The 25,670-nt window shown below is 40.3% G+C and overlaps 1 protein-coding gene across 2 annotated transcripts in view; it reads right to left on the bottom strand.

The window, feature by feature from the left end:
• Window positions 1–25,670, bottom strand: part of COL11A1 (collagen type XI alpha 1 chain) — a 211,714-nt gene that overhangs the window by 20,930 nt on the left and 165,114 nt on the right. For both annotated transcript variants that reach the window (XM_083156920.1, XM_083156921.1), the window contains 10 exons: window positions 25,343–25,396; window positions 22,817–22,924; window positions 17,005–17,058; window positions 16,673–16,726; window positions 16,535–16,588; window positions 5,740–5,793; window positions 3,958–4,065; window positions 3,808–3,861; window positions 2,342–2,395; window positions 480–533 (listed from right to left, as the gene is read on the bottom strand). In XM_083156920.1, the coding sequence (XP_083013046.1) occupies window positions 480–533; window positions 2,342–2,395; window positions 3,808–3,861; window positions 3,958–4,065; window positions 5,740–5,793; window positions 16,535–16,588; window positions 16,673–16,726; window positions 17,005–17,058; window positions 22,817–22,924; window positions 25,343–25,396 (648 nt within the window). The remainder of the gene's footprint in view (window positions 1–479; window positions 534–2,341; window positions 2,396–3,807; window positions 3,862–3,957; window positions 4,066–5,739; window positions 5,794–16,534; window positions 16,589–16,672; window positions 16,727–17,004; window positions 17,059–22,816; window positions 22,925–25,342; window positions 25,397–25,670) is intronic.

Below are 25,670 nucleotides of genomic sequence, written 5' to 3'. Positions count from 1 at the left end.
GGTGAGGCACTGCCTCCCCTGCCTGCACGTCCCTGGTACCCCACCCAAATCTAACTCTCTCTGCACATGTTTTGTTTGCCCCACCTGCAGTGCAGCATGGTTTTATCCAATTGCAAAAATTGCAGCCTTGCTAATAGGTCTGAATAAGGCCCTTAATGTTATTAAACCCCACCCCCATCAAGAAATAATTCATATAACACTGTTCTACAGAGAGAAGCCAGAACCAAAATGATGTGATTTGCATAAAAATGACACATCCCCTCCACATGAACCCACAGTTCCTGATAACAAGCTTACACAACTTGAAAGCAATTTATCTGCTTAGCATTAACCATTTTGTAATAAAGTGTACATTATTTATACAATAGAAATCAACTTTTGCCAGATCCTATGTTAACAAACTAACAGCCGTGTTTATAATATAGAACTGGAAATCAGATACTTAGGAGCATTAACGTATAATGAAAAACTAAACTCACTCTCTTGCCAGGAGGACCTGGTGGTCCAGCTTCTCCAGATGGACCGGGAGGTCCCTGCAATGAAGAAAAATAAACATTAATATAATAGATATTCTTAAAATCAGAGTAAAAATAATCTTTTACAATTGTGTTTACAACTAAATTATAGATGTTGTATCTAAAGCAACATTTCCTGCTCTCCCCAGTGTCCATTTTCACAAGTAACATCAATGGTGTACAGCAGAAGTTCTCAAACTGTGGGTCCTGACCCCAAAGTGGGTCCCGACCTTCTCAGCATGGGGCCGTGACTCCATGTTGCTGACCATCAGGCTGATGACTTTTCTAATCTCAGTCAGTGACTGAAAAATCTGTTGAGTTGTCTGTTATTTTAGACTCCTCCCAGCATTTTGTGCCTCCACATTGCTGCCATGTATGTGCTGTCTGCTGACCACACATGTGATTTGATGTCCTTCTGCATCAACTTGCTGGGGTCCTGTCATCATTATTTTTATTGTCTGATGGGATCCCAAAGCAAAATAGTTTGAGTACCCGTGGTGTACAGTATCTACATTGGGTACAAGGGTCTCTGAGCATAGGAGGGCCCACTCCGGGCACCCTGCACCAATTGCAGTTACTTCCACTCGGATTGCTGGTGCCATTTCCATATTTCTGAAAAATAACACTACAATATGCACAGAAGATAACAATGACTTTGACACTTTGAAGGTATCTAGAGGTGAAGGAGCTCAGAGAAAGTTTTCACATGAGCCTGACTCCTGTAGTATATTGTGTTAAAGTAACATTTCGGTGTAACTTAAGACTGAAAGGACAATAGTCCTCCAACTAATGCCACCAGGAGTCTTACATTTTCCAAGTTTATAAACATATTTGCTGTGAAGGATGAATTAGGCCCATCCTCCGCAAATACATTTAGACTGCGGAAGATGAGCCCCACATATTCCCCAACACCCCCCCCCCTCTTAAAAAAAGAGGGGGTTCCTCTATTTCAAATGTTGAGGTCCCTCAGTACCCTTATTCTGAATCGTGCGGCAGGAGCCGCACACGGTGCTCCGGCCGCACAAACCAATCCCCGCCCACACTACGGATCGCCACGGCCGTCCGTACACGGACGGCTGGCGATCCGCATGAAAATGGTGGGGCGTACGCCTCCACCATGGTGGGAGCTGCCCCCTGCATTCGATGGTCGTCGACCATCGAAGGCAGGGCCGCACGCCCCAGCAGCTCCCGCAAGCTGAGACCACACGGACAATCGTCCGTGTGATAGCTTGTATGGGGCCGGAGAACTGACATCCGGCGACGTCAGCTTTCCGCCCCCATCACTGGCGTCATACCCTCATTAGCATGCATACGCCCCGCGTTTGCATGGGAACGCCCATGAAACGCGGGGCGTATGCATAGGGAAATGAGGGTATGAAGCCCCTCACGCCCCTATACGCCCCCTTTGCGGCGGACGAAATACGTCTGCGGCGAATTGGGCTGCACATGCGCAGATTGACCTCTGCGCATGTGCAGACTGAAAACATCGGCGGTACGGCCGCACGCGGGCCGTACCGCACGATGCAGAATAAGGGCCTTTAAGTTATAGCCTAGATATCACTCGTGGTCACAAAGAAATGTTACCTCACACAAGTGAAAACATACATGTGATATGGCACACCTAGTTTTCCACCAATCGATCATGGCTGACACTAATAATAGATTGTTTTCATAGTAAGACATTTATGTTTATAAAGTTCACACTTGCAAATTTGCAGTTCTGGAACAATTTTTCTTTTGAATTTTACAAAAGCAAAGCAAGAATAATACAGTGAAATTACCCACTCACCCATAAGTTAATAAATAAGAGACTCTGTAATACTTACAGCTTGGCCTGGTTCACCGTCTTCACCTTTATCCCCAGAACCACCATCTTGACCCTTTAGAGAACATATACAAAGACATTTTTAAGCAGTTTCTGTACTGGTTAATACATTTCATATATCAAAGTCTACCTCATTTGCATAAGGTTTAGATGGAAGAGGTGTATTTGAAGCACTTTTGCAATTCCTATGCTGTATTCCTATGCCGTGATGCTCATAAAACATATTGTCATATGCTTGAATTGGATTCCAAAGAGGAAATGCTCATAAATGCATATGAACATTTATTTGTCTTTATAAAATGGCAGGAACATGCACGGGAAATTAGGTTTGTCTCTGCACATTCCTGAATGTGATGAAAGAGAATAAAAATGCTAATTTTGATGCACCATGGAAACACGATACACTTATATGGTGTCTATGCCGACTTCAACTAAGTCGACATAGACACCCAAAAAACATGAAAACTCATGTCGACCTTTTTCATATTGAGCTAATGCTTGTGTCGACCTAATTACCATGTTCACATAATGCATGCCAACCTATTTAATGTGTCAACCTAGTGACTGTCGGCCTACAGTTGACCTATTGACTGTCGACTTAAGTACTGTCGACCTTATGACCATATCCCCAAAAAGTTTGGTCTACAGAGTTAAAGAGAAAAACAAAAATTGTATTCTTGTTACAAAAAGATCTATGTGGCAGCTTTAAAGAGATTGTATTTACATTTTTTAACTAAATTCCTATAACATTATTATTATTATTGCAAAATATGTGTGTTTTTTGTTGTATTTGCTCATCCCGACCAAATGTTGTTTACAATATTTTTATGCTCTTTGCTGAATGGTAATACTACTTTTGTCAGAGTTTCTGTATTTGGACCGAACTATTCAATTTCTAGATTGTGATGGATAATTTAAATTTTAATTACGTTAACACCTCTCCTTTCCTTGGTGTAAAGAAGCATATATGAGTTACAGTATTGGAGGTCGCCATCTTTTACACAATGTCATATTACAAAAGTGCCATTTTGAAATGTGACTAATGTGGATACTTTAGTACATACAGCTGGCACATTTATGTATTCCAAAATGTTTAACAGTGTCTATTTTGATCAAACAGCCAAGAGAACAGCTGATATCAACTAGGATACAAAAGGCAATACTGGTTTGGGGTTTGGGCTTATTTTGTATGTCTAATTGGTTGGGGCCGGGGTATGTATCTGTAATGATAGCAATGTTATCATAGACTTACATGTATGTAACTAGATACTGTATAAGACATGACCTTAATAAGGTCTATTCTGATCTGCAGGTTATGTACAGTTATGTGAGAGAAGGCAAGACTTTTAATACGAATATATTCTTGAAGCCACATAAACTATTTTTTACTTAGTCCTATAGTAAAAGTGATCTATTTTTTAAATATCTAGCCATACATGAAATACATTGTCTGTGTTTATCACTTACACTTGGACCAGCTTCTCCAGGAGGACCAGGATCTCCTGGGAATCCAACAGGACCCTAAACATTTTGGGAGAGGAAGAGGACAATTTAAGAGTGTACGTGCAATAACTTATCAAAGAACTACATATACAAGGTTTGAAGTAATTTTCTTACGGGATTTCCTTTTGGACCATCATCTCCTGGTGGCCCTTTGGGACCAGCTGGGCCTGCGGATCCTGGAGGTCCAGCTTCTCCCTTTTCTCCTCTTTCACCTTTAGGGCCCTAAAATGTATTCATAATAAATATGTATAATAAGATTAAATCCAGATTTTTAGAATTTCAACAGCCCCTCTGAGGTTATAAGAAGATTAAGTTCTTTGTTATACTTTTCATAAACTGAATAAAACCTTATTTTCGTTATTGTTAAGAATCTAAAACCCAGAAGCTTTGAAATACTTATTCAGTCTTTATTTAATGAATCTATGTCATCCCTCAAATCCCCAGGCAAATTTCTTTTTAGCTCTGTTCTCTGCTTGCAAAGCAATTCTTAAGCTGCTAGACAGTGAACAGAAAGTAGCCAATATGCTCAAGTACAAGGAAACATGATCACAAGATACCTATAAATTACAAAGTCACATTACGAAGACTTAATTTTACTTAAGAGGAGACAAGGAACTTGACACAAGGAATTTTTTTACATTACTGTTATGATTCTATTTCATTCTCTTCAAAGGCAAAGGATGAACCAGAAATGAGTGGACTCCATTGCAAACTTTTAAAGGTTCACGTTAACTGCATGTTTACTACTGGGTCAGTTTACGTGTTATAAATTTTTTTATCTATACTGTAGCAAAATGTCTGATACATGCCAAACTGAACATGCCCCCCCCCCCCCCCAAATCTACGAATGTCACTCTCTCTCTATCAGAGAATGCAATGTTCCCTCTTCCCATGCCACTCCTCAATCTGCACCCATCCTTCCACCCAATATACCATTGCCACTCACTCTCCTGGTGCAAGCTACTTTGCCTCTTACAATGCCACCCTACATTATAACCCAATATGTCCCTCTACCCAATCTATCTGTGCCACTCTATCGTTTCAAGCTACTGTACAGTACCTTCTCTTTTCCCATGCCACTCCCCAATATCCCCATGTCCCTTTCACCCAGTCGATCCATGTCAGTGACACTATCAGTTCGAGCCACTTTCTCTCTTCCCATGCTACTCCACATTTCGCCCATGTCCCTATTCCCAATCTATCCATGCTACTCTCTATATGCACAGGTCACTATATTAAAATACCCATGTCACTTCCTCTATCTACAGTATATATGTCTTGCTGTTCTTGCTATTCAATTACTATCCAAATTGTCCTCCGGCAATCTGCCCTTGCCACTGAACAATGGTACATTAAAAAGATAATTTCCCCACTACTTTATATATTTAGAAAGGCAAAGACATTGAGTTTTTCACTCAAATTACAATAAAAATATATTGAAATAAAGCACAGACTTCCCACAAGAAAATGATCTATTACACCAGTGGTTCCCAAACTGTGTGCCGTGGCACCCCGGGGTGCCTTGGGGGACTTTCAGGGGTGCCCTGGGTTGATGGTCCAGGACCAATTCAAGTTATTTATGTCTAATATAATAGTCAAATTATGGACAAACAGAAGAAAATACTGTCCATTACCACATAACTGACCCTAAGGATGAGATATAAATACAATTTATCTAACTTAATATTTGTTTCTGACTTTCTTAATGAGAAACCTTTAGCGTAGGGGTGCCACAAAAATATTTCTGATGCTTCGGGGTGCCGCGATTCAAAAAAGTTTGGGAACCCCTGTATTACACTAAGAAATCTTATTATAGCTCTCTGCAACAAATGTCTGAACAACCAATAAATAATTGTAATACAAAAATAAAGAAAAACCTTATTGTAAAACACTTACACCAACACCAGCTTCTCCAGGGGGACCTGGGTTTCCAGCTTCACCGGGCTCACCCTAAAATGAAAAAAAATTGAAAAAGGATTTATACTGCTCATACATTTTCATTTAATCATCAAAACCTATTACCCGAGGAATAGAAGCACATACTTGTGGTGATGGAAATGTGGGTCTTGTTTTTATGGGGATTTATAAAATACAAAATACTGTAGCAGTTATAGTATTTTATACTCTGTTCATTTTTATTTTGTTGAAATATATCATATATACAGTATATATATATATATATATATATATATATATATATATATATATTGTTTTTAAACAATAGTTGTTTGCACTTAACACAAATGTCTTCATTTAGCAAGGTCAAAAACTGTAAAGATAAATTTCTACTGAAGTTTATTAGTAGGGAACTCGTCTTGATCTAAAGTTGGCCATAAAGTTGGATTGCGGGCAGACACCTGAAGGAGAGTGGGATCGGGCAGAAGGTCCACAGGAGCAGCCAGTCAGTGAGTGCAGATAGCCACGCTCTGACGCGTTTCGTCACTGGGACTTCTCCAGAGGTGTGGCTACCGCACATACTCACATCCCCTAAATAGGCCGGGGATGTCAATCAAATGCCAAAAGCTCATGGGGTGCCAGCCCACATGAAACTTCATGCTCGTTACAAACATGCGCACAAGTAACTCCAGCGGAAGATTGCATCGCATCGCATTGCAAAACGTATGCGATGCGATCTAGACCAAATTGCATACAATAATTGTACAGTGTATGGGCACCTTAAAAGTCAATTACATCGTTGATATTGTATTGTGTTTCATATATATGGCTCACGGGGGCTGCATGAGGCTGCATGACTGGTCACAGGAACTATGATTTTCACCATGTAGGAGTGATCATCCATGATAAGTTTTTTCCTGGACCTTACTATATTTGCTGTCAATATGTTGCTAGTGCCTGAAATCTATCTTTTTTAATATGCATTGATTATAAAAATACAAAAATGTAATCTTTACTAGTGGTGTGCTGATCTCTCTCCTCCCGAGTGGAGGGTATTGTATGCAATTTTTTTATGTGACAATAAATACATGCTGTCTTGAGCAGTGTGCGTTTTTTTCTCTATGTATATATATATATATATATATATATATATATATATATATATATATATATATATAGAGAGAGAGAGAGAGAGAGAGAGATAGATAGATAGATAGATAGATAGACAGACAAATATTTAAAAACAGCACAAGATTATGATATTTGCTCCATATTTCCCCTGATATAGAATATTGTGGAAAGTTGTGCATAAATCTACATGGAAGAGAATATTTTTTTTTATTTAAACATATGCAAAACATGAAATGTTAATTTCAGGAGCAAACATTTTAACACTGCTCTGCAGGGAGATTTAGGTTTCAAATCCAAAGCACACATTAAGCCTCTTGCCATTATTTTTCTAGCTCAGTGGACTGATAAATATAACCAGAGATAGCAATTTAGCATTAAAATGCTACTAATTCTGCACAGTCCAGACTGGGAATGTGATGTTAACCTATGTTCCTTATGTCCAGATGTTCAATAAACAAAAATAATCTGCATTTTGACATGGAAATTCAGTTCAGGAAATTCAGGAATACATTTACAGAACGAAGGCATTGCAAATAAGTGGAATTGTATATTGACTACCTGTAGTGTGTTTTCTGCAACTTTATCTTAGAATGTAAGCTCACAAGGGGCCAGATGCTTCAAAAGTGATAATATGGAGAGTGATAAACAGCCAGCCAATCAGCTCCTGCCTGACGTTTTTTAAAACACAGTCTGTGACATGTCAGGAAGGAGCTGATTGGCCGGCTGTTTATCACTCTCCATTTTATCACTTTTGAAGCTTAGAGCATCTGTCCCAAGGACAGGACTTTCCTAACAGTTGTGCAATTTTGTCTCCATATTGGGCGTACACCTAGCCACCCCTTTCAATGTCAAAGCTATTGTGTGTAGGAAAAAAGAAGCCACACGGTATAAAGGAAAGCAGAAAGGTACATCACCATGGACACAGTCATTGTTATATGACTAAAATTTCTATTTAAATTCAAAGTTAAACCATTATTTTTCTGCTGACTGAGTAAAAGGATGAATTATTGCTATAGTGAAGGTTGAATGAATGGGGATCAATTTGCTGTTTCTTAGGGCTGCGTTAGTAGCCAAATACCTGTGTGACTAATATTATTTATATTTGTGTGATAGCACCTGACTGCTAGGGAGAAAAAAAAATAAAAGTGTTTTACTTTGCATAAATAATAAATGTGCACCGAAAGTGATGTGTATTTTTCACAGTTCTGTGTGTAGCAAGGAATAGTCTCAAACATGCAGTATTCATTGGAATAGAAACAGTGATGTATAGTCTATGAATATATGGAAATAATTCCAGCCAAATGTACAGACTATGAATAAAGTTAAGTCTTTCCTAGTTACCACTTTGAAACCTGTAATAACTATATTCCAGTGTGAGATTGTTTATGAATATTACAAACAAAAGAGTGCAAAAAGGCAGATACTGAAAAGCAAGATTAATTGAGATAGGTACTAACAAAATATAACTTGCCCTATGAGTATGTTTGAGAAGGGAACCAGCCCGCAAGTAACTATCAATACCTTAGCTAAAATAAGGACACTGATAACTATATGGCATTAAAAATTGGTGAACCTTTTAGTTAATATTCAAAAAAACTTACAGTGAAAAACTGGTGACTGCAACAGCAACGTGGGCTTTACCCCAACCACAGCAACACCATGGGTCAAGATTAGCTGGGCACGCCACTGTCCCACAAGAGGGCACCCACACAGCCCTGATGTGTGTGCCTTATCACACCTCAGGCAGAGGTGCCCAGACCACAAGATACTTAGGGGCAGATTTATTAAGCCTGGAGAAGAGATAAACTGGAGATAAAGAGGAGAAAACGTAAAAGGAGATAAAGCACCAGCCAATCAACTCCCAACTGTCTTTTTCAAACACTGGCTGGTGCTTTATCTCCTTTTACCTTGTCTCTGCTTTATGTCCAGTTTATCTCTTCTCCAAGCATAATAAATCTGCCCCTAAGGCTGTGCAGGCAGAGCTAGAGAAATTGCTACCACCATGCTCCTGCAACTCCCCTGACAACATGGCGCTGATGATCATCGGGACCCTGGCCAGTGTCATCGCCAGGTGCGGGTAATTGCGAGACTACACACACCAATGGCAGCCAGTACTTTATGATGGAGCAGAGAAGGCAAAGCACCAGGACCAGGTATTTTGCCATCTACATGCCTCCCCCATTGGCAGCTCCATCCTGCATCATGGCTCTGCCAGGAAGTAAGATCAGAGCAAATTACCACTCTGCTGCCCACTCCACTGCAAGGCGCTCTCCCTTCTCGGGGGTAAGGATGCCTACCAAAATGGCGTCTTATCTCACCAGCTGCTGTTGAACACCCTCCAATGCACAGGGAAATTATCACCAGCTGCTGATCTGGCAACATGTCTGGGCTACAGAGTTTTCTGTGCTCCCTACCAACATACCTGCAGTTAACTCCTTGGGGCTGCAGCCACATTGCATTTCCCTTTAGAGACTGATATTTCCTTTTGTTTTAACATGTTTTTATCTCCTTATTAACCTCTGAACCACAAAAAGACTCATTCAAATTCACTGTCTCTTTACCATGTATTTTCCTATATACTTCCATTCCCATTGTACACTATACCAGTATGCTGAAGCTTTACCGGTTGTACACCCCACCAGCAGCAACCACGGTTCCACCATGGCCTTGATAACCTTCTTTTGGATCTATTTATACCGGGTATAGCAAACTATTACACATGTCAGTTTTCCCATATATACCTTGGGTTCCTGTATGGCTTATCACCAACAATGTAAACATTGTAGTGCACCTAACATGGCTGCCTCACCTGGTACATTTGTGGATCAGATAAAAAATACTTGAACCTGATGGTTATGTTTGTACACTACACCCTGCGTTAGGACACTGCATCTAAACATTTTTTGTCATCTCTTCCGGGCATGAACTATTCCACCCAGGATAATCTAATGTAGTTTGCCAAGATGGCTGCCTCGTCTGATGCCATTCATTGGTGAATTATACAACAACTAGGAGTTATTAAACAAAATGTTTGTACCAATAAACTTAGAGACACATTAAAACTATGTATATAATGTAGGCAACAGTATGAAGAGTTTATAAACCTCTACAACAACAATAATAATATTATTAATAATAATGATATATAGTACAAGGTTGGCACTCTCTAAATGGTTTACAAGAAACAGCTGCTGGTCTCCTAAACAAGAGGGAGGCCACCCTCTACGTAATAGATAGGTACAGGAGAAATAATTAGCAGACCTGCGCTACGGACTAGGAATAATAATGTGTAGGCGCATACAATATGAGTAGGCGGGTAAAAATAAAGAGTGTGAGGTCAGAGTAGGTAAAATTTAATAAAAAATATTTTTACCTACTCCGACCTCACACTCTTTATTTTTACTCACCTACTCATATTGTACGCACCTACATATTATTATTCCTAGTCCGTAGCGCAGGTCTCCTAATTACTCCTCCTGTACCAATAATAATAATTATAATAATAATAATTATTATTATTATTTCTATATTTATTAATAGTATTTTTTTTTTTAATTATACCTTTTTTCCAAATAGGTCTCAAAGCACATTGTAAATTTATTTTTCAGTTAGCTTTTTGGGCAACAGCACCTGGAATTCCGAGGTGGTCTCCCATTCAAGTACTAGACCACCTAGGAACACCACACAATGATCTAAGTGCATCTTAACACTGATTTACAAAGTCAGCTAAAGCATGAAAGACACTAAGGGGGGTATTCAATCCCGAGTCACAACTGTCGATCTAGCCCGACAGCCGTGACCCTGGCCTGTTTTCGTTTTGTTGGACCGCAGATCGCCAGGTGCAATTCAATGTCCCACTTTTTGAATGGCGAAAAGGGGGCGTGTCTGCGTGGATTGTGGATATTCGGCCGCGATCTCGACGATTCACGGCCAAAATCGACAAAATGGGTCCGACTGCTTTTAAAATCGGGCCCATTCTGTCGATTTGCCTCTTCAATGCTGTCGGGAAAAACAGCATTGAATAGGCGTTCACCGCTATTTCTCCCAGTCGTTAATAGTGACCCAGATTGAATACCCCCCTAAAACTCTTTAGAAATAACTGTAAATTGTATATGATTTATTCATCTTTTTATATTTCTAGTGTAGTCAATAGCTTTTGTAGAAGTCTGTTTGGAACACATCTGCAGTAATGTAGACAGACAAACATTTGATGCTCATCATTTTTATAATTCGATGAAATATGTTAAAAAGCCCATTCAGTGAGTAGCATTGCCAGTATCTATAACAGTATATAGACATATATAAAGTATAGGAAACACATTGAAGACTAGGGAGCAGCTATTGTTTCCTCACTTATAAAAAATCTACTAAAATTTTAAGAGGAACTGGGCTTCAGATCCAGACCAATATGGAGATATAAAGAAGAGTAAGCAGGTCACAATCATGAGTTTAGTTCCCGCATCCAAAAGCTAAGTTGTAACAGCAGGAGGTCCGTTCCATGTGTGCTGTTTTATATTTGCTTTTGTCATTGTGGTTTGAGTGTCCCTTTATCCTGTTACAGTGGGCAGAAAAAGGCTTTTATTCTGAGATATTGCTTTGTGCAGTATGCCAGGCCGTATGGCCTGGATTTATTATTACTAACAAATCATTGCCGCAGAATCATATCTGCACAGTGTCCAGAACATACAGGAGGGCAGCATATGCAAGATGTGGTACTTCTGGAGATGGGTAAAAACACCAGTGATAATCACTCTAATTAACAAAACTTTAATTACTCTGCTGGTTCTACCTGGAGCCCATATGTCTGAACAAATAGATAAAAATGAAACTACCATTTCAATGGCTGTAAAGTCAGTTTTATCCGATTGTGGCTTAAGAAAATAAAAAAGTAATACATTTCTTAAATAAGCTAAAAAAGTCAGAATCTAGCTCACATAACTTACCCTAAACTGTAGATGACTGCATATATTAAACAGTAGTTCTCATGACTAATCAACTGAATGAAAATAATTACAGTCATAAAAGGTGTGCTGTTTTATTATTATGTCTATGTTGCTGGAGAATATATAATTATAAGAAAATAAACATTATAAATGGCTGCTTTGTATGCCATAACAAACATAAAATTCCCTAGGATACCCTCATATTCAGCATTAAGTAATTCTTTAAGTAACACATAGTAAAAACATTAATATTTATCCAATCTCAAAACTACACACTACTCTACACCCGATCATTAGGTGATTAAGCATACAATGTAGAAGAAGATTGCAATCTTGTGAGGTAAAGCTAGTCTTCTAAGCAACAAATGGTGAATAATAAGCATACATATTTGAAAATGGGTTATTATACCTGTCGGGCCAAATAATACAGTTAATGTGGTTTTACATAGGCCTCCCACTGCCATCTACTCATGCAGATGAAAGAGATAAGCTTGCTTGGCAATCTGGGATTGGTACGAAATCCCGGTGGTCGGAATCTCGGCGGTCAAAATTTCAATGCCGGAATCCCGACCGTCGAAATCCTGACTAGGAGGGGACGTGGATTGCCCTCCCCCTTGCGGCAAGGTTCTCTCGCCACGGAGCGGGCCCAGCTGGGATTTCGGAGTCGGAATTCTAACTGCATACCGGTAATTTGTATAATTACAATAACTAAAAAAATTGGTGAGATAGCAGAGACAAAGGATGGTGGCCATTTTGTGGGTTCACACAAGATGATGACGCTTATAATTTCACACACAAACACAGTGCCTCAGTAATATCAATGGGTATTAGTTAATGTGCACAAAAATGTATGTTTAACCATTTGTGGGCAATGATATTGCTTTAGAAAGCCGTTACTATAGTATATGTTCACACTGGATGCCGTCACTAGGTCTACAAGCATTGGGACGACAGTCATTAGGTTGAACACTGCAAATCGACAGTCACTAGGTTGACGCATGAAATATGCTGACATGAATTGGGTCAACATGGTCATTAGGTCGACGTGATCATTAGGTCAACACGGGAAAGGTTGACATAAAAAAGGTTGACATGAGTATTTGATGGGGTTTTTTTTTGCAAAAAAAGTGTTTTTTCATGCTTTACTATCCAAGTGGACATAGGGTGAGAATATAGTACTGTGCCGAGCATAGGGAGGCACTGTGCCCGAAGCGTGGCGAATGAAGCGAGCCAGGTGTGGTAATGGGGTACACTTATACAGTATCCCTGTCAACTTAAGTAGACATAGACATGGAGAAAACATGAAAAGTTCATGTTGACCTTTTCCAATGGACCTTATATTTGTGTTGACCTAATGACCATGTCGACCGAATGCATGTAGACTTAATTCATGTGTGGAGCTGGAGACTTCCGACCTACAGTGGTCAACCTAAGTCCTGTCAACCCTATGACCCATACGCGTTCACACATGCTTGCTATTAAATGCTTCTCCTAATTCTTGTCTCATTTAGAAAAATCTTCTTAATTTATATGACTCATCAACTTTTATTCTTTGAATATTATAGAATTGATGTGCTTATACCACCAATATAATTAACTATGTATAGATATAAGGCATGTGGTAAAAACATCAATATAAATTGTAGTTATAGTCATCACTATTTATTTCCAAATTGTGATTAATTTAGTTTGATAAATCCCAGGGGCTAGGTTACTATGGCAACCAGATGTTGCAGGGAAGGAGGAAGAAGATATCTGCTCTAGCAGCCCCAGTACAGAGGTTTTGGGGGGATGTTATCTGTCCTGAGAGTAGCTGCAGAGCAATGTGGCTGCAGAGCGTTGGTTTGTCTGGGATTACCCCCTTAGTTGTGCAGCCATGGGAGTTGGTTGCCCGGGGATGTGGTATGGGAGAGCTGTTCAGTAATGTGGTTGTAGGGTGGGAGCGGTTTGGGAGTGTTTCAGTTTTTGTTTTGGAAAGATGGTCTGGTTTCTTCACTTTTATCCTGTCTTCTAGTTTAGGCAATTTTTCTCAACCCTGTTCTAATGCATCTATAATTTGGAGATTATAATAAGGAGCAAGCTAATGCTACAACAATGGTGTTATTATATACTTTATGAATTACTAAAAAAAAAGATTAAATAAAAAAAGCTACCCTGCATACCACTTTTAGGCATAGCCAATATCACATTGCATGCTGAGTTGACCTGGATCTTATTTATATCTGAATTTTTAACATGGGTCCATACCCTAGCTATTGTCTGAAAGGTATGACCCAGGTAATGCATAGTAGGAACTGATTGGCTATTTGGGCTGCCTGGGGCTGTTACAAATGAGGTCAGCGGCAGATGGCAGACCTCGTCTGACTTCACACTGTATACCAAGGCAATATGGCTTAAGTGTGGAAGGGGTCAACCTGGGGAAAACCCTGGTATGCGGAGTAGTGTGAAATGGGTTCTCCAAGCTCGAACTCAGGTTACACCCACAATGAAAAACCTGTGTTGAAACCATGTTTTTGCAGGGGCATATGTTTGAAAGGGATATTAGTCATTTGAAATGCTAAGCACCATGTGGGATAGGCAGGGGAAATTCAGAATACTGAAGGATGCCCAATCATAGTTGACAACAAAATGTATTCCAGTATCTAGAAATATTATAAAAGTATTGTACTATAGAGATAAAAACATAGCACTGATCATTATATTATCAAAGTATTGTGCTATAGAGTTAAACATTTTGTTGTCATCAATTAATACAATCACAGAACTAATCACTGCTGTTTTTCAATATTTTTGAATTTGTCGCTGAGTAGCTGATGTACTATATTGTTGTTGAGATTGTAAAGGCAGCACAGAAAATGTTCAAGTAAAGATCTAATCACAAGTTAGATTTTAGGCTAAACAAAATAAGACAATACCAAAAAATATTTCCACTTTAGAGATGAAAAACCTGCAGAGCGTCTGATTCATCGGACTGCACACTTCCCTGGATACAAGACTGCATTTGTCTGATTTAACATGACAGCTATTATTATACAATAAGTCTGTATGCAAACACGGCAGGCAGAATCTTTTCATGGTATGGCAACTCTAGAGATATGGAAAAGCACTGGAGACAGAAAGTTTTCCTAATACAAGGCACATAGAAACACAATAATGGATTTCTAATGCAGCCTCATAATAAGACTAATGTCTGTTTTAATATGTGTATGATTGGCATTTACATTTTTCTTGCATTGCAGCACAGACCTTTCCGTGGAGATTTAAATGCAGGATTAACAATTACATCAGGAGTGAATGTTATCACTATAGATAGAATGAACTTAAAGCACCATTAAGCATGTAACTAGAGAAGACGTGTCTTTGGCCAATGGGGATTAAAAGACAATACTCTAATTTGCTTATCCCAAAGTTACCATGGCCCTGATTCAGGTTTGATCGGTCAGGGAAGAATTTGGTCACGTTTCCGATTGTGCGGGTCTGTGTATGGGCGAATAGTCATGCATAGGCAGACCCCCTGTGGGAACGAAGGGGGCGGACAGGGGGCTGTTGCATGGGAACGCCCATAAAACCGCTTTTACCTATTCGCTAGGCTGCAAATATAAGTAGCCTAGCGAACTCGTCTGAATCAGGCCCCATGACTATAGGAGTCTATTAAAAAATAACTGAAATCCTTATGTGCTCGTTGAATATTTCATTCCAAAATCATGCCCATTCATTTGAAGTCGGTGTCTCCTCCCCCTCCACCTCTTTCCTGACATGACAACCCCCAACTTTCCACTAGTTTTCGGAACATGGAGATTGGTATTACAGTTCATCGTTGGTGGGGAAGAGGTCAAAGCTCTGAGCAGATCAGCCAAGTTCTTCCATGCCAGCTCAGTAAACCATCTTATGTTGGTCTCTTTGTGCAGGAGAACATTTTCCTACTGAGACAGGGAGAGGACTTCCCCAAACTGTTGCCATACAATTGGCAACACACAGGGCCAAATGTAATAAGGTGTGAGAATCAGAGAGTGAGAGATTTTGGGAGTTTTACCATTTTTTTTAAGCGGAAATCATTTACACTGCAAAACCAGGTTGATTTTGAAAAACGGTAAAACTCTTCCAAAATCTCTCACTTTCTGATTCTCACACCCTATTACATTTGGCCCACAGTGTTAGAAGTAAGACTTTGTCATTGGAAATAGGAGGCCCAGGCCAAACTGTGACAATCATCACCAGACAATTTTTCCTGAATGAAAGTAAACCAGAGATAAATGAACGGTATGAGTAATATAAAGAGAATACACTTGATATAGGCTGTTTTATTTTTAAAATAGAAGACTGCTGGGGCATACCATAGAGTCCTGGTGGGTGCAGTTGGTAGGGGCTGGATCTGAAAGGCTTGCCCATTTTCACTGGGAATCTCAAAACATGGGCCCCTATCATTGCATGTCACCCAGTTTTATAAAATGTCATTTATGATTACAGTTTTGTATTATTTTTCCCCATGACTACACAGGTAAATATAACTGGGAAAGCTGCAGTTCTGCCCTAGTGGGCATGGATGGTTTGAGACTACAGTCTGCATTCATAGTCTTTATCCTCCTACACATTGAAATAGAACTAATAGAACCTTACAATACAGAAGTAATCCACTACATGAAATCAAAAGTGGCCAGACCCTTGACTCTCATAGAAGCAAAACTTTATATTATTACAGTAGATCATTAGATGTGACCTACCTTCTCGCCAACTCCACCAATAGACCCAATAGACCCGGGAGGACCTTGTGGACCCTGTAGAAAAATGAAGATTTAAATACATAGATACGTAACAGAAATATGCATCCTCTACATACACACATAGTACAGAATACTCACATCTGCTCCATTAGGACCTTGAGGACCTCTAGGACCAGGGGGACCAGGTGGACCCTGTTGAGAAGAAGCATATATTTAATTTCTTGTTTATGGAAAACCTGAACCATTTGGAATTTGCAACATATTCAGCAAACATTCTACGTTTCTATTCAATTCAATTAAATATTTGTTACATCTCCTATAATAACATGAAAACAATGGATTAAAATAGCCAATGTAGTGTAGTTCTTATATGGTGTACCACGACACAAGTTAGTAGTCTCAAAGTTTTACATTGCTACTGACATTGGAGAGGTTAAGGTTTATTCAATATCAGAATGTGGTATACTCACCATTGGTCCAACGTCACCATTTTCTCCCTTTTCACCTGGGGGTCCAGGAAGACCCTAAAATAAATCAAGACAGCAACAGGGTTATGGACTGGTTCTGGAATTCTAAAATATATCTACAACTACTATACTGCTGTATTTGTTAGGAGTAACTTAAACTCTGTAGTAGTAATAGCACTGTAGTCAAATTAGGAGCAATTTGTACACACACACACACACACACTCACACTCACACACACACATACACATACATACAAGAGCAAAAGGGTATAACTAGAAATTTGAGACTCTTTAAGTAAAATAAGGATGAATCCGCAAAGTCTCTAGGGAGTGACAACTGTGCCCTCTCGTCCTCTCCCCTTGCTTAGCTTAATAGTCACTGACCAAGTTTGCTTTTAATGTGTAATGTCTGTGCCTGCTAAAGTGACCCGTGGCTCACTGCTGGGTGTGAATTAAAGGTGTGTACACACTTGTACAATTTAGACTATATTACAATTTAGACTATATATACAATTTAGACTATCTGCATACAATTTAGACTATATAATTCAGATCTGCACTATATAGTCTATGCAGCCAAGACTTTCTGGCTGCGATACGGGAGCGCGCATCGGGATCGCAAGGGTTAAAACCTGTGCGATCTGTATGCAATCCAGATGAGATTTTGACTATATGGTCAAAATCTCATGCACATTGTACAAGTGTGTACACACCATAAATTGTACAAGTGTGTACTCTGCAAGCCCATATTAATCAATGAGATGGCTGACCAGTATTATTGCACAAGACCACTCTGTGCAGCCATTTTGTCATTGGCTTTCCTATTTTCCTATTATAGCCCATCCTGAAAACCAATTCCCTGAATGGGTCTTGTTATTGGGCCTCCCGATCAAACAATTAAAACCTTTGTTTGATTAGCTGGGTCTGTATAGCTATAGGGCAGGCATTCCCAAACAAGGACCACCCTCAAGGCACACTTACAGTGCAGGTTTTAGTGATATCCAGGCTTCAGCACAGATGGTTTAATCAGAATCCCTCAGATACTAATTGAGTCACCTGTGCTCAAGCCTGGATATCTACAAAACCTGCACTGTTGGTGTGCCTTGAGGACCATGGTTGGGAATGCCTGTTATAGGGTCTCCAAATAGGCAGAGGCAGAACATTAGTAACAGGTTTTTCTAGGTGGTGTTCTAGCTGTAAGTAGTAATAAGCTCCTAAACCTACAGTACTTGTGAAAGTTACTAGCAGTTATTTTATATATGCTAACTTGTATCATTAAGAATTCTTGTAGAGCTGTTCAATTGGATATAATGGCCGCAATGTTCTGTTCCAGAACAGTACATCCTGACCAGTCACATCACATGTTATACACCGTATCCATACAGTTGGGCAGAATAACGAGCAGGTGCCGTAAATAGTGGATATGTGCGTAGTTGATGATTACTGTGATACTTTGCAGCACTGCCTGCAAAACTGAATTGCTCCCATAGTGTGTTAATGTGCCTTATAAGTATAACAGCCTAAGGTGGGCATCAAATACTGTACTTACAGTACAATGCCATGTGGGTCTGAGTATGCAAACTGCATGCAGCACAGTTCTATAACATTTAGCTATTAATTCTTCAACTATAGTTCCACTAACAGATATGAATGTCGTGTTAGCCGCAGGATATTGGCGGCTGTAAACGGATGATGAAAACTGTACACAGCAGTTCTAGCGCGGGCAAGGTTAATAATTTATGTCCTGCTGGGACAGACTGATGATATGTGAAGCTGCTACTGGCAATATAGAAAGGCCCATTATTCATTCTATTGATGCATCTACTGGGGCGTTATTATATAAAGAATTGTACATCTGCATTATACACAGGCTGGAGTTTATCTTTTTCACATACACATAATGATATAAGTGACAGATGCATAGGAATGACACAATGAATGTATTGGTTGTGTATGCACAGGCAATCTTATAGCGGCATCAGCTGGCATTTGCTTATTAATAGTTGGACATGAACAGTATCACTTCACCTTGTTAGATAATGCAAGCATTCACCGAGTTGAAGCAGAAAGGTTACAGATGTGTTTGTAACTCATATTTATTATAAAAAAATGATTCCTCAGGTCATCTGACAGGGATACGGTCATTGGATCTACACAAGTTGGCCGACAATCGTTAGGTTGACACCGTTGGGTCATGGGTCAAGGTCGACGTTTGTCTAGGTCGACATGGGTTTAGGTCGACAGGTCATTGAGTCGACCTGACCCCATGTCGACCTAGACCCATGTTGACCTTGTCCCATATCGACCTAGAACTATGTCAAGCTAGCGTGTCGACCTAACGATTGTTGATCAGCTTGCTGTAGACCCAATGATCCCAACCCACCTGACACTATCAAAAATGTTGGTGTGACATGAGATTTGTGGATCTATAGATAAAATAAGTGAGTTTTGTGGTCGCTTTGGTGGAGTTTGGATGGGAGCGGTGTTTGGGTTCAACAAAGCAGAATATGGGCTGATCTGAGCAGGCAGATTAGGGGCATCTAATGATTTTCTAGTCTTTAGCGCAATCCCAAGCACACATTATAGTCCATGGGCTCTGCTACCACATCAGCTATGCCCCGAGTCAGATGCAGGGCGGCAAAGCTGGGCACACCTACATCTGTAAACCTGATGGAAGTTTTTATTATTGACCCTTTATTTGCAATATGTGGATGTACTATGACAGATCTTTGTGATGTTAATCTGTGTCGATTTATAATGATGACTTCACAGCTTTTTCTTCATAGCCCATCCCTTTCTTGTGCTTAGGTACAGTGACACAAAGGCCCTTATTCTGATCGGTGCGGATATATCCGCGTGCGTTCGGGCCGCCGATGTTTTGTGTCTGCGCATGTGCAGAGGCGTCTCTGCGCATGTGCGAGCGGGGCGTACGGCCAAATCCCGCATGATATGTGAACACTCCGAACAGGGGGTGGAGAGGGGCGTGAAGGGCTATTTGGGCTCATTATCATATGCATACGCCCCGCGTTTCATGGGAGTTCCCATGAAAACGCTGGGCGTACGTATGGTAATGCGGCCGTGACGCACGCGTAGGGGGCGGACATATGACATCGCCGGATGTCAGCTGCCCGCCCTGATCCCTGCTTTTGCAGAAAGAAATGTCCGTGTGGTCTGAGGTTGCGGGTGCTGGTGGAGCACTCGGTTCTGCATTCGATGGTCTGCGACCATCGAATGATGGGGGAGGTTCCCTTAGATGGAGGAGGCGTATTCCGTGAAAAATACACGTGCGGTCCGTTCGGCCAGCTTCTTACCGCATACGGACGGAGTTGGCGATCAGTATGGAAGGCGGGGTTTCGCACGCACGGTCCTGGCCGCATAATCGGCTCCGGCCGCACCGATCAGAATAAGGGCCCAAGAGTGGTGCTTTTTAAAGTGATCTTGATCTTTAAAGAGGTAATAATATTAAATACAATACATTTCTGGTTTGGTATTGCCCCTTTAAATCCAGTAGCTACACCTGCAGAAGACAAGGAGGCTTTGAACAGTGCAGATGGTTAAACTTACCCCAAAGACTGAACTTGAAGGGCACATGGGAATAATATTTATACTACTGAATTTCATAAATGCAAACCCTCTGATGTGGGTGCTAGTGCCTGTTTAATGCCACACTGCGGGTCAAATATTTTAAATGAGTCACAGTGTGATTTTGTCACACGAGCGCAGCACCGGATGCACGCGATACGCCATGCGTGTTGCACTTGCAACATAGTGGAGGCTAGATAAGGCTGGCTACATCTGTATATATTCTATATGTACTATATAAGAAGCAGATCAGTGTTTCTGAATCATACAGTGAGAATCCTGTGTATCACACACAGAGATCTGTGTGTATCTGTATTATGCACAGAGCAGTGACTATCTGTTTATATAGAATTATTTATCTTTATTATGCTCACAGCAATACAGAACTCTGTTTCATACAGTTCATTTCCTAGATAGCACGTCTACAGTATATGCATTATACCACCGCTCTGACAAATTAGGGATGGAAAGAGGAGGTATCAACACGCTCCCTCTCCCAGATCAGTAACATCAGTAACTCTCTGCTTGGAGCACAGCGGCAATTGCATAATCTCTGCCAGCTGGCACAGCACTGATTACTGAGCTGATGTCCCATTCATCCATTCAGCCAGGACTGCTGACTGAGGCTCATCCAGACTGATACCCACAGATCTGGGCTTTGCCAGCTCCTCATGCACACATTTCATCTGTTAAGGGCATGGAGCACCTCCTGTTTTCACGAAACATCTTTATCAGATGCCAGAACTGCCAGCATGTATTCACACACACACATCCACGCACTGCTGTTATGCAGATCACATTGTCTGGGTATGGGGAGGGTTCATAATGTATTTCAGTAAAGGTAACATACTGTATTCTGCACATGCCACAATGTGATACTGAAGTGTGGGGAAATAATATGATACATTCATAAGAATAGGAACTTCCTGTAAACAGATACCACCAACAAGATGATCCATGGTCCGTTACTAAATTTATGAATCTATCACTTAATTCTGTAATATACAGTAGCCACACTCCAGAGATTAAATAACTTCTGCTTGACCTAGAACGACAGTATCTGCAATTACTCGTATACCTATTTTGTTGTCTAAAATGGATGCAAATGAAGAAAATATATATATTCAATTTCTGTTCATACACTGGAATCTAGATTAGTTGGGACACATTGCCGGAAGATGAATCTAGAGCAATACCATCTGTTTTTTTTTTTTTTTTTATTAAAGTAAACACATTTTAAATAAAAATAGAATACAATTTTTTAGTATCTAAGCCTACTGTTACAGTGCAGCCCAGAGAATGCTGCATATGGATGTGCCATCCATTAGAACAGTGAATCTTTCATAATTTTACTGGTTGTCCAAACGTTATATACTGTATAAATAGTTAATAGTAACAATTATAGTAATTCGTATTAATTTACAGTTATGCTATACTGTAACTGTCAAAGCCTCAACACCCACAGGTGTGGGTGAGAATCAGAAAGTGAGAGATATTTGGAGTGTTTTCCATTTTGTTTTGTTTTTAAAAGCGGCACTGAAAACCAATTGCTTTGGCCATGTGACGGAGTGCTGCTTTAAAAAAATAGCATAAATCTCCCAAATCTCTCACTTTATGATTCTCAAACCCTATTACATTTGGCTTATGGTATATTTAATCAGGAATATCAGGAATACAACCTTATTTATACTGTAGATTTGATTTGTAGACTGTATTCATGTTAAATAAATGTTCTTCTCTTTACAAGTGCTATTTCCTCTACCATTTTACAATTCTGTTTTATAATTTATAATAGGCAGAGTGGGCACTGGCCTTTGGGAAACACACCTTTTAGGGGCCCTGCAACAATGGATCAAAATAATACTGATTTGATTTTGAAAGAAAGATACAATTAAGCTTTCTTACATTGTTTCCAAACTATAGAAAAAAAATGAATCAACTCAAATGAAAACTTACAATAAAGTCTCTGTAGAGAAAATACTGCATCAATGTAATGTACACATTAACAACTTAAAGTACATAAACTATATATGCCAGACATTACAGTTTCTAGGTTTTAATGCAACACTGCGAACATCAGGATGTATCCTGTCCACAAAATGTTGAATGTCTCATGTAACTCCCAATGCATAATTCTGCCTTAGGAGAGGCCTTAGATATTACTTAGGGATTGTTGCAACATTGTCCAGGTCCATTCAGTTGCTTCACACCATCTGGGACAAGATCTACTTACTTGGAGACCAATTGGACCAGGTGGACCTGGGAAACCGCGAGCTCCTTCATCTCCTTTCTGACCAAACATTCCCTGCTGACCTCTTGGACCTGGTTCTCCATCTGATCCCTGAAAAATAAGGAAGAGATAAATACGCGGCTTAATGGCGAACAAAAATCGTAGTTAATTTTATGGTGTACGGCCACATGACAATTCTCCTCGTTTTGATTTGAGCATACTGTCCCTTATTTCCCTTACACATATAATCACTTAAAATTGCCAGTGTAAATCAACGATCTTAAACATCTTAAGAGAGTCCAGTGGACAGAGCACAAAATTCAGGTAAGTATACACACTTTGCGATCATCTGCTTGATGTGTCGGTCAGGACAGCCAGCTGAATACAAGTAGCCCAATGTAATGGCCATTACACTGCAGTGGGCCACATGCGATATCTTGTAGTTGGTCGGGCAGCAGGATTGATAGGAAAATGTTGCAGGAGAATGATACCTGGATCTGTAACTAGGGGGGTTACAGGGTCACAAGCCTGGGGTGCTCAATGTGATACCCATACATACATGCAGAGTAGAGGGGGCTGGAGTGGAGCTAAATTAAGGCTTTGCCCCAGCTGACAATAATTCTAGTAAAGTGCTGCTGATATGGCAAATTGTGCTGACATGCAAATGTATACCCACTCTTAGGCTGGATACACACCATCACGACTTAACAGCGTACCCACCATCATGCCAACAGTACGGCTAATTCAGGTAAGTATACACACATACCGATTAGCTGTTTGATGCAGCAGTCAGGACACCCAGATGGTTGGAATGTCGATATACCCGACCAGCTGTGTCATCAGTCCCTGCATTAAGTGTACAGGTAGTGGAGGGACTGCCCTTTTTCGGCAATTTTAGGTAAAATTTACATTCGACCTATCAAATTTCAGTAACGATTTTTTGTCTGTCGAAAAATCCGTCACAGTCAGAAAACATGTGGCTCTGCAAATTACTCGCCAATCTCTGTGTTTCTGTCGGAACTGCGGCCATTTTTTACTATTATTTAGTTATGTTTCCCAGATGCGGTTTCAACTGAAACTGCATAGAAGAAATTATTTAATAGGAAAGTCCATTTTTTTCAGCTAGCTAGACTTAATTGAATACCCCCAAAATGTTATTGCTTCTCCATTTTTAATCTTTTTTTTTATTTTACATTATATCGAACTGAAAGCCAAGCCTGACCTACAGTTCCACTATACATTAACAAACCAGCAGGAATGACCCTTCAAAGAGGCACCTTAGAGGCACCTTAGCTTAGACTGCTTAGGACCAGTACAGCAAAGACAGCCGAGTTAGACTTTAGATAAATTGCATTAATTATATATTTTATAATACCTGTACTGTTTATCAATTTTAGCAAATCATTGTTTTTGCGACTTGTGAACCAATGGGTCTCTTCTGTACAAAAAACAAACCCAGTAAGTATTAATCAAGGTTGCCTACCCTCCCAGAATGGCCGGGAGGCTCCCAAAAATCAGGGTCCCCCAGAAAGGTGTGCAACCTTTCCGGATATGGCGGCACCCGCCAAGTCTCCCTGGCTGCATCAGTAAATTTAGGTGATTTGCGGCTTTTTGGGGGGAGGGGCGGGGCTAATGATGCAAATCACATAATTTAACCGCATCCCCTCCTCAAAGACCTGCAAATTGCAGGATTTGCAGTAAGAACATTAGCCCCACAGAACATTTTAAATACAGGTTGAGTATCCCGTATCCGTGTATCCATTATCCGAATTATTCCAAAAACCGTGGTTTTTGGAATAATTCTAATTTTTTTTCAACCCCCCCTACCCTCTTTTCATACTTACCAAGTCCCAGGGCATCCACAGCAGGCCTCCGGCATCTTCTCCAGGGCCTCCAGCGGTCCCAGGAATGCATTGCGTCAGTGTGCGCGCGCGCGCGCCGGTGACGTCACCGGTGCGCGCGCACACCCGCGCAATGCATTCCTGGGACCGCTGGAGACCCAGAGAAGATGCCGGAGGCCTGCTGTGGACGCCCGGGGACTGCGTGGACGCCGAGGGACCACCGGACACCATCAGGGGACAGGTAAGTAAGCCTAAAAATAATTATTCTAAAAACCGAAAAAATCCCCTATCCGGAATGCTCGTGGTCCCGAGCATTTCGGATAAGGGATACTCAACCTGTACTACTTTATAGCTGATCAAAAATGGCCAATGACAACCCAATGCATTCCTCTTCACATTCACAGATCTCCTAAAGGTATTTTTTCCCCCAATACTGTATGCACACAGTGACAATTTTATTGTTCCATAACCTTCACAATGAAAGTATTGTTTCAAAGTCATCTTTTAACAGCTATCAATTATTCTCTTTTATTCCTTTCTCTGCTAAATATACTGTAAATTTCACCTCCTCCGGGAATGTTGTGACACTCTGGCCCTGTGGTTAATATGGAATTATAGTACAGCCTGTAGTAGTTATATGCTATCACATTTTCCACAAATTCTAAAATGTTATTATTAAATCACTTACAGCTGGACCTGGAGCTCCAACTGGGCCTTGCAGACCAGCTGGTCCTGGGGGGCCCTGCAAACAAAAGAAGAATGTGTTATTAGAAACATTTTACTTATATATTATATGTTCATTTCTCATTTTTAGAGGTCTGTAAATCAAGATATTACCCAGAAGGCTTTATAAATGTACTGTATTGAGTGTGCAAATACTTGTGGATACAAAAGTTTATGAAGCCATTTAACCCATAATATTTGCTAATGTCTTTTTTTATGTGGCTATTGTTAAGGCCCATACACACTGGGCGACTTTGAGCTGAAATTTGCTCAAAACAACATGTTTGTTTTAG

Source organism: Crinia signifera, chromosome 8 (assembly GCF_055691185.1).
Source record: "Crinia signifera chromosome 8, ASM5569118v1, whole genome shotgun sequence".
Lineage (NCBI taxonomy): Eukaryota > Metazoa > Chordata > Amphibia > Anura > Myobatrachidae > Crinia > Crinia signifera.
Note: the sequence above shows the minus strand (reverse complement) of the source record. Positions and strands in the feature narration are given on the sequence as shown.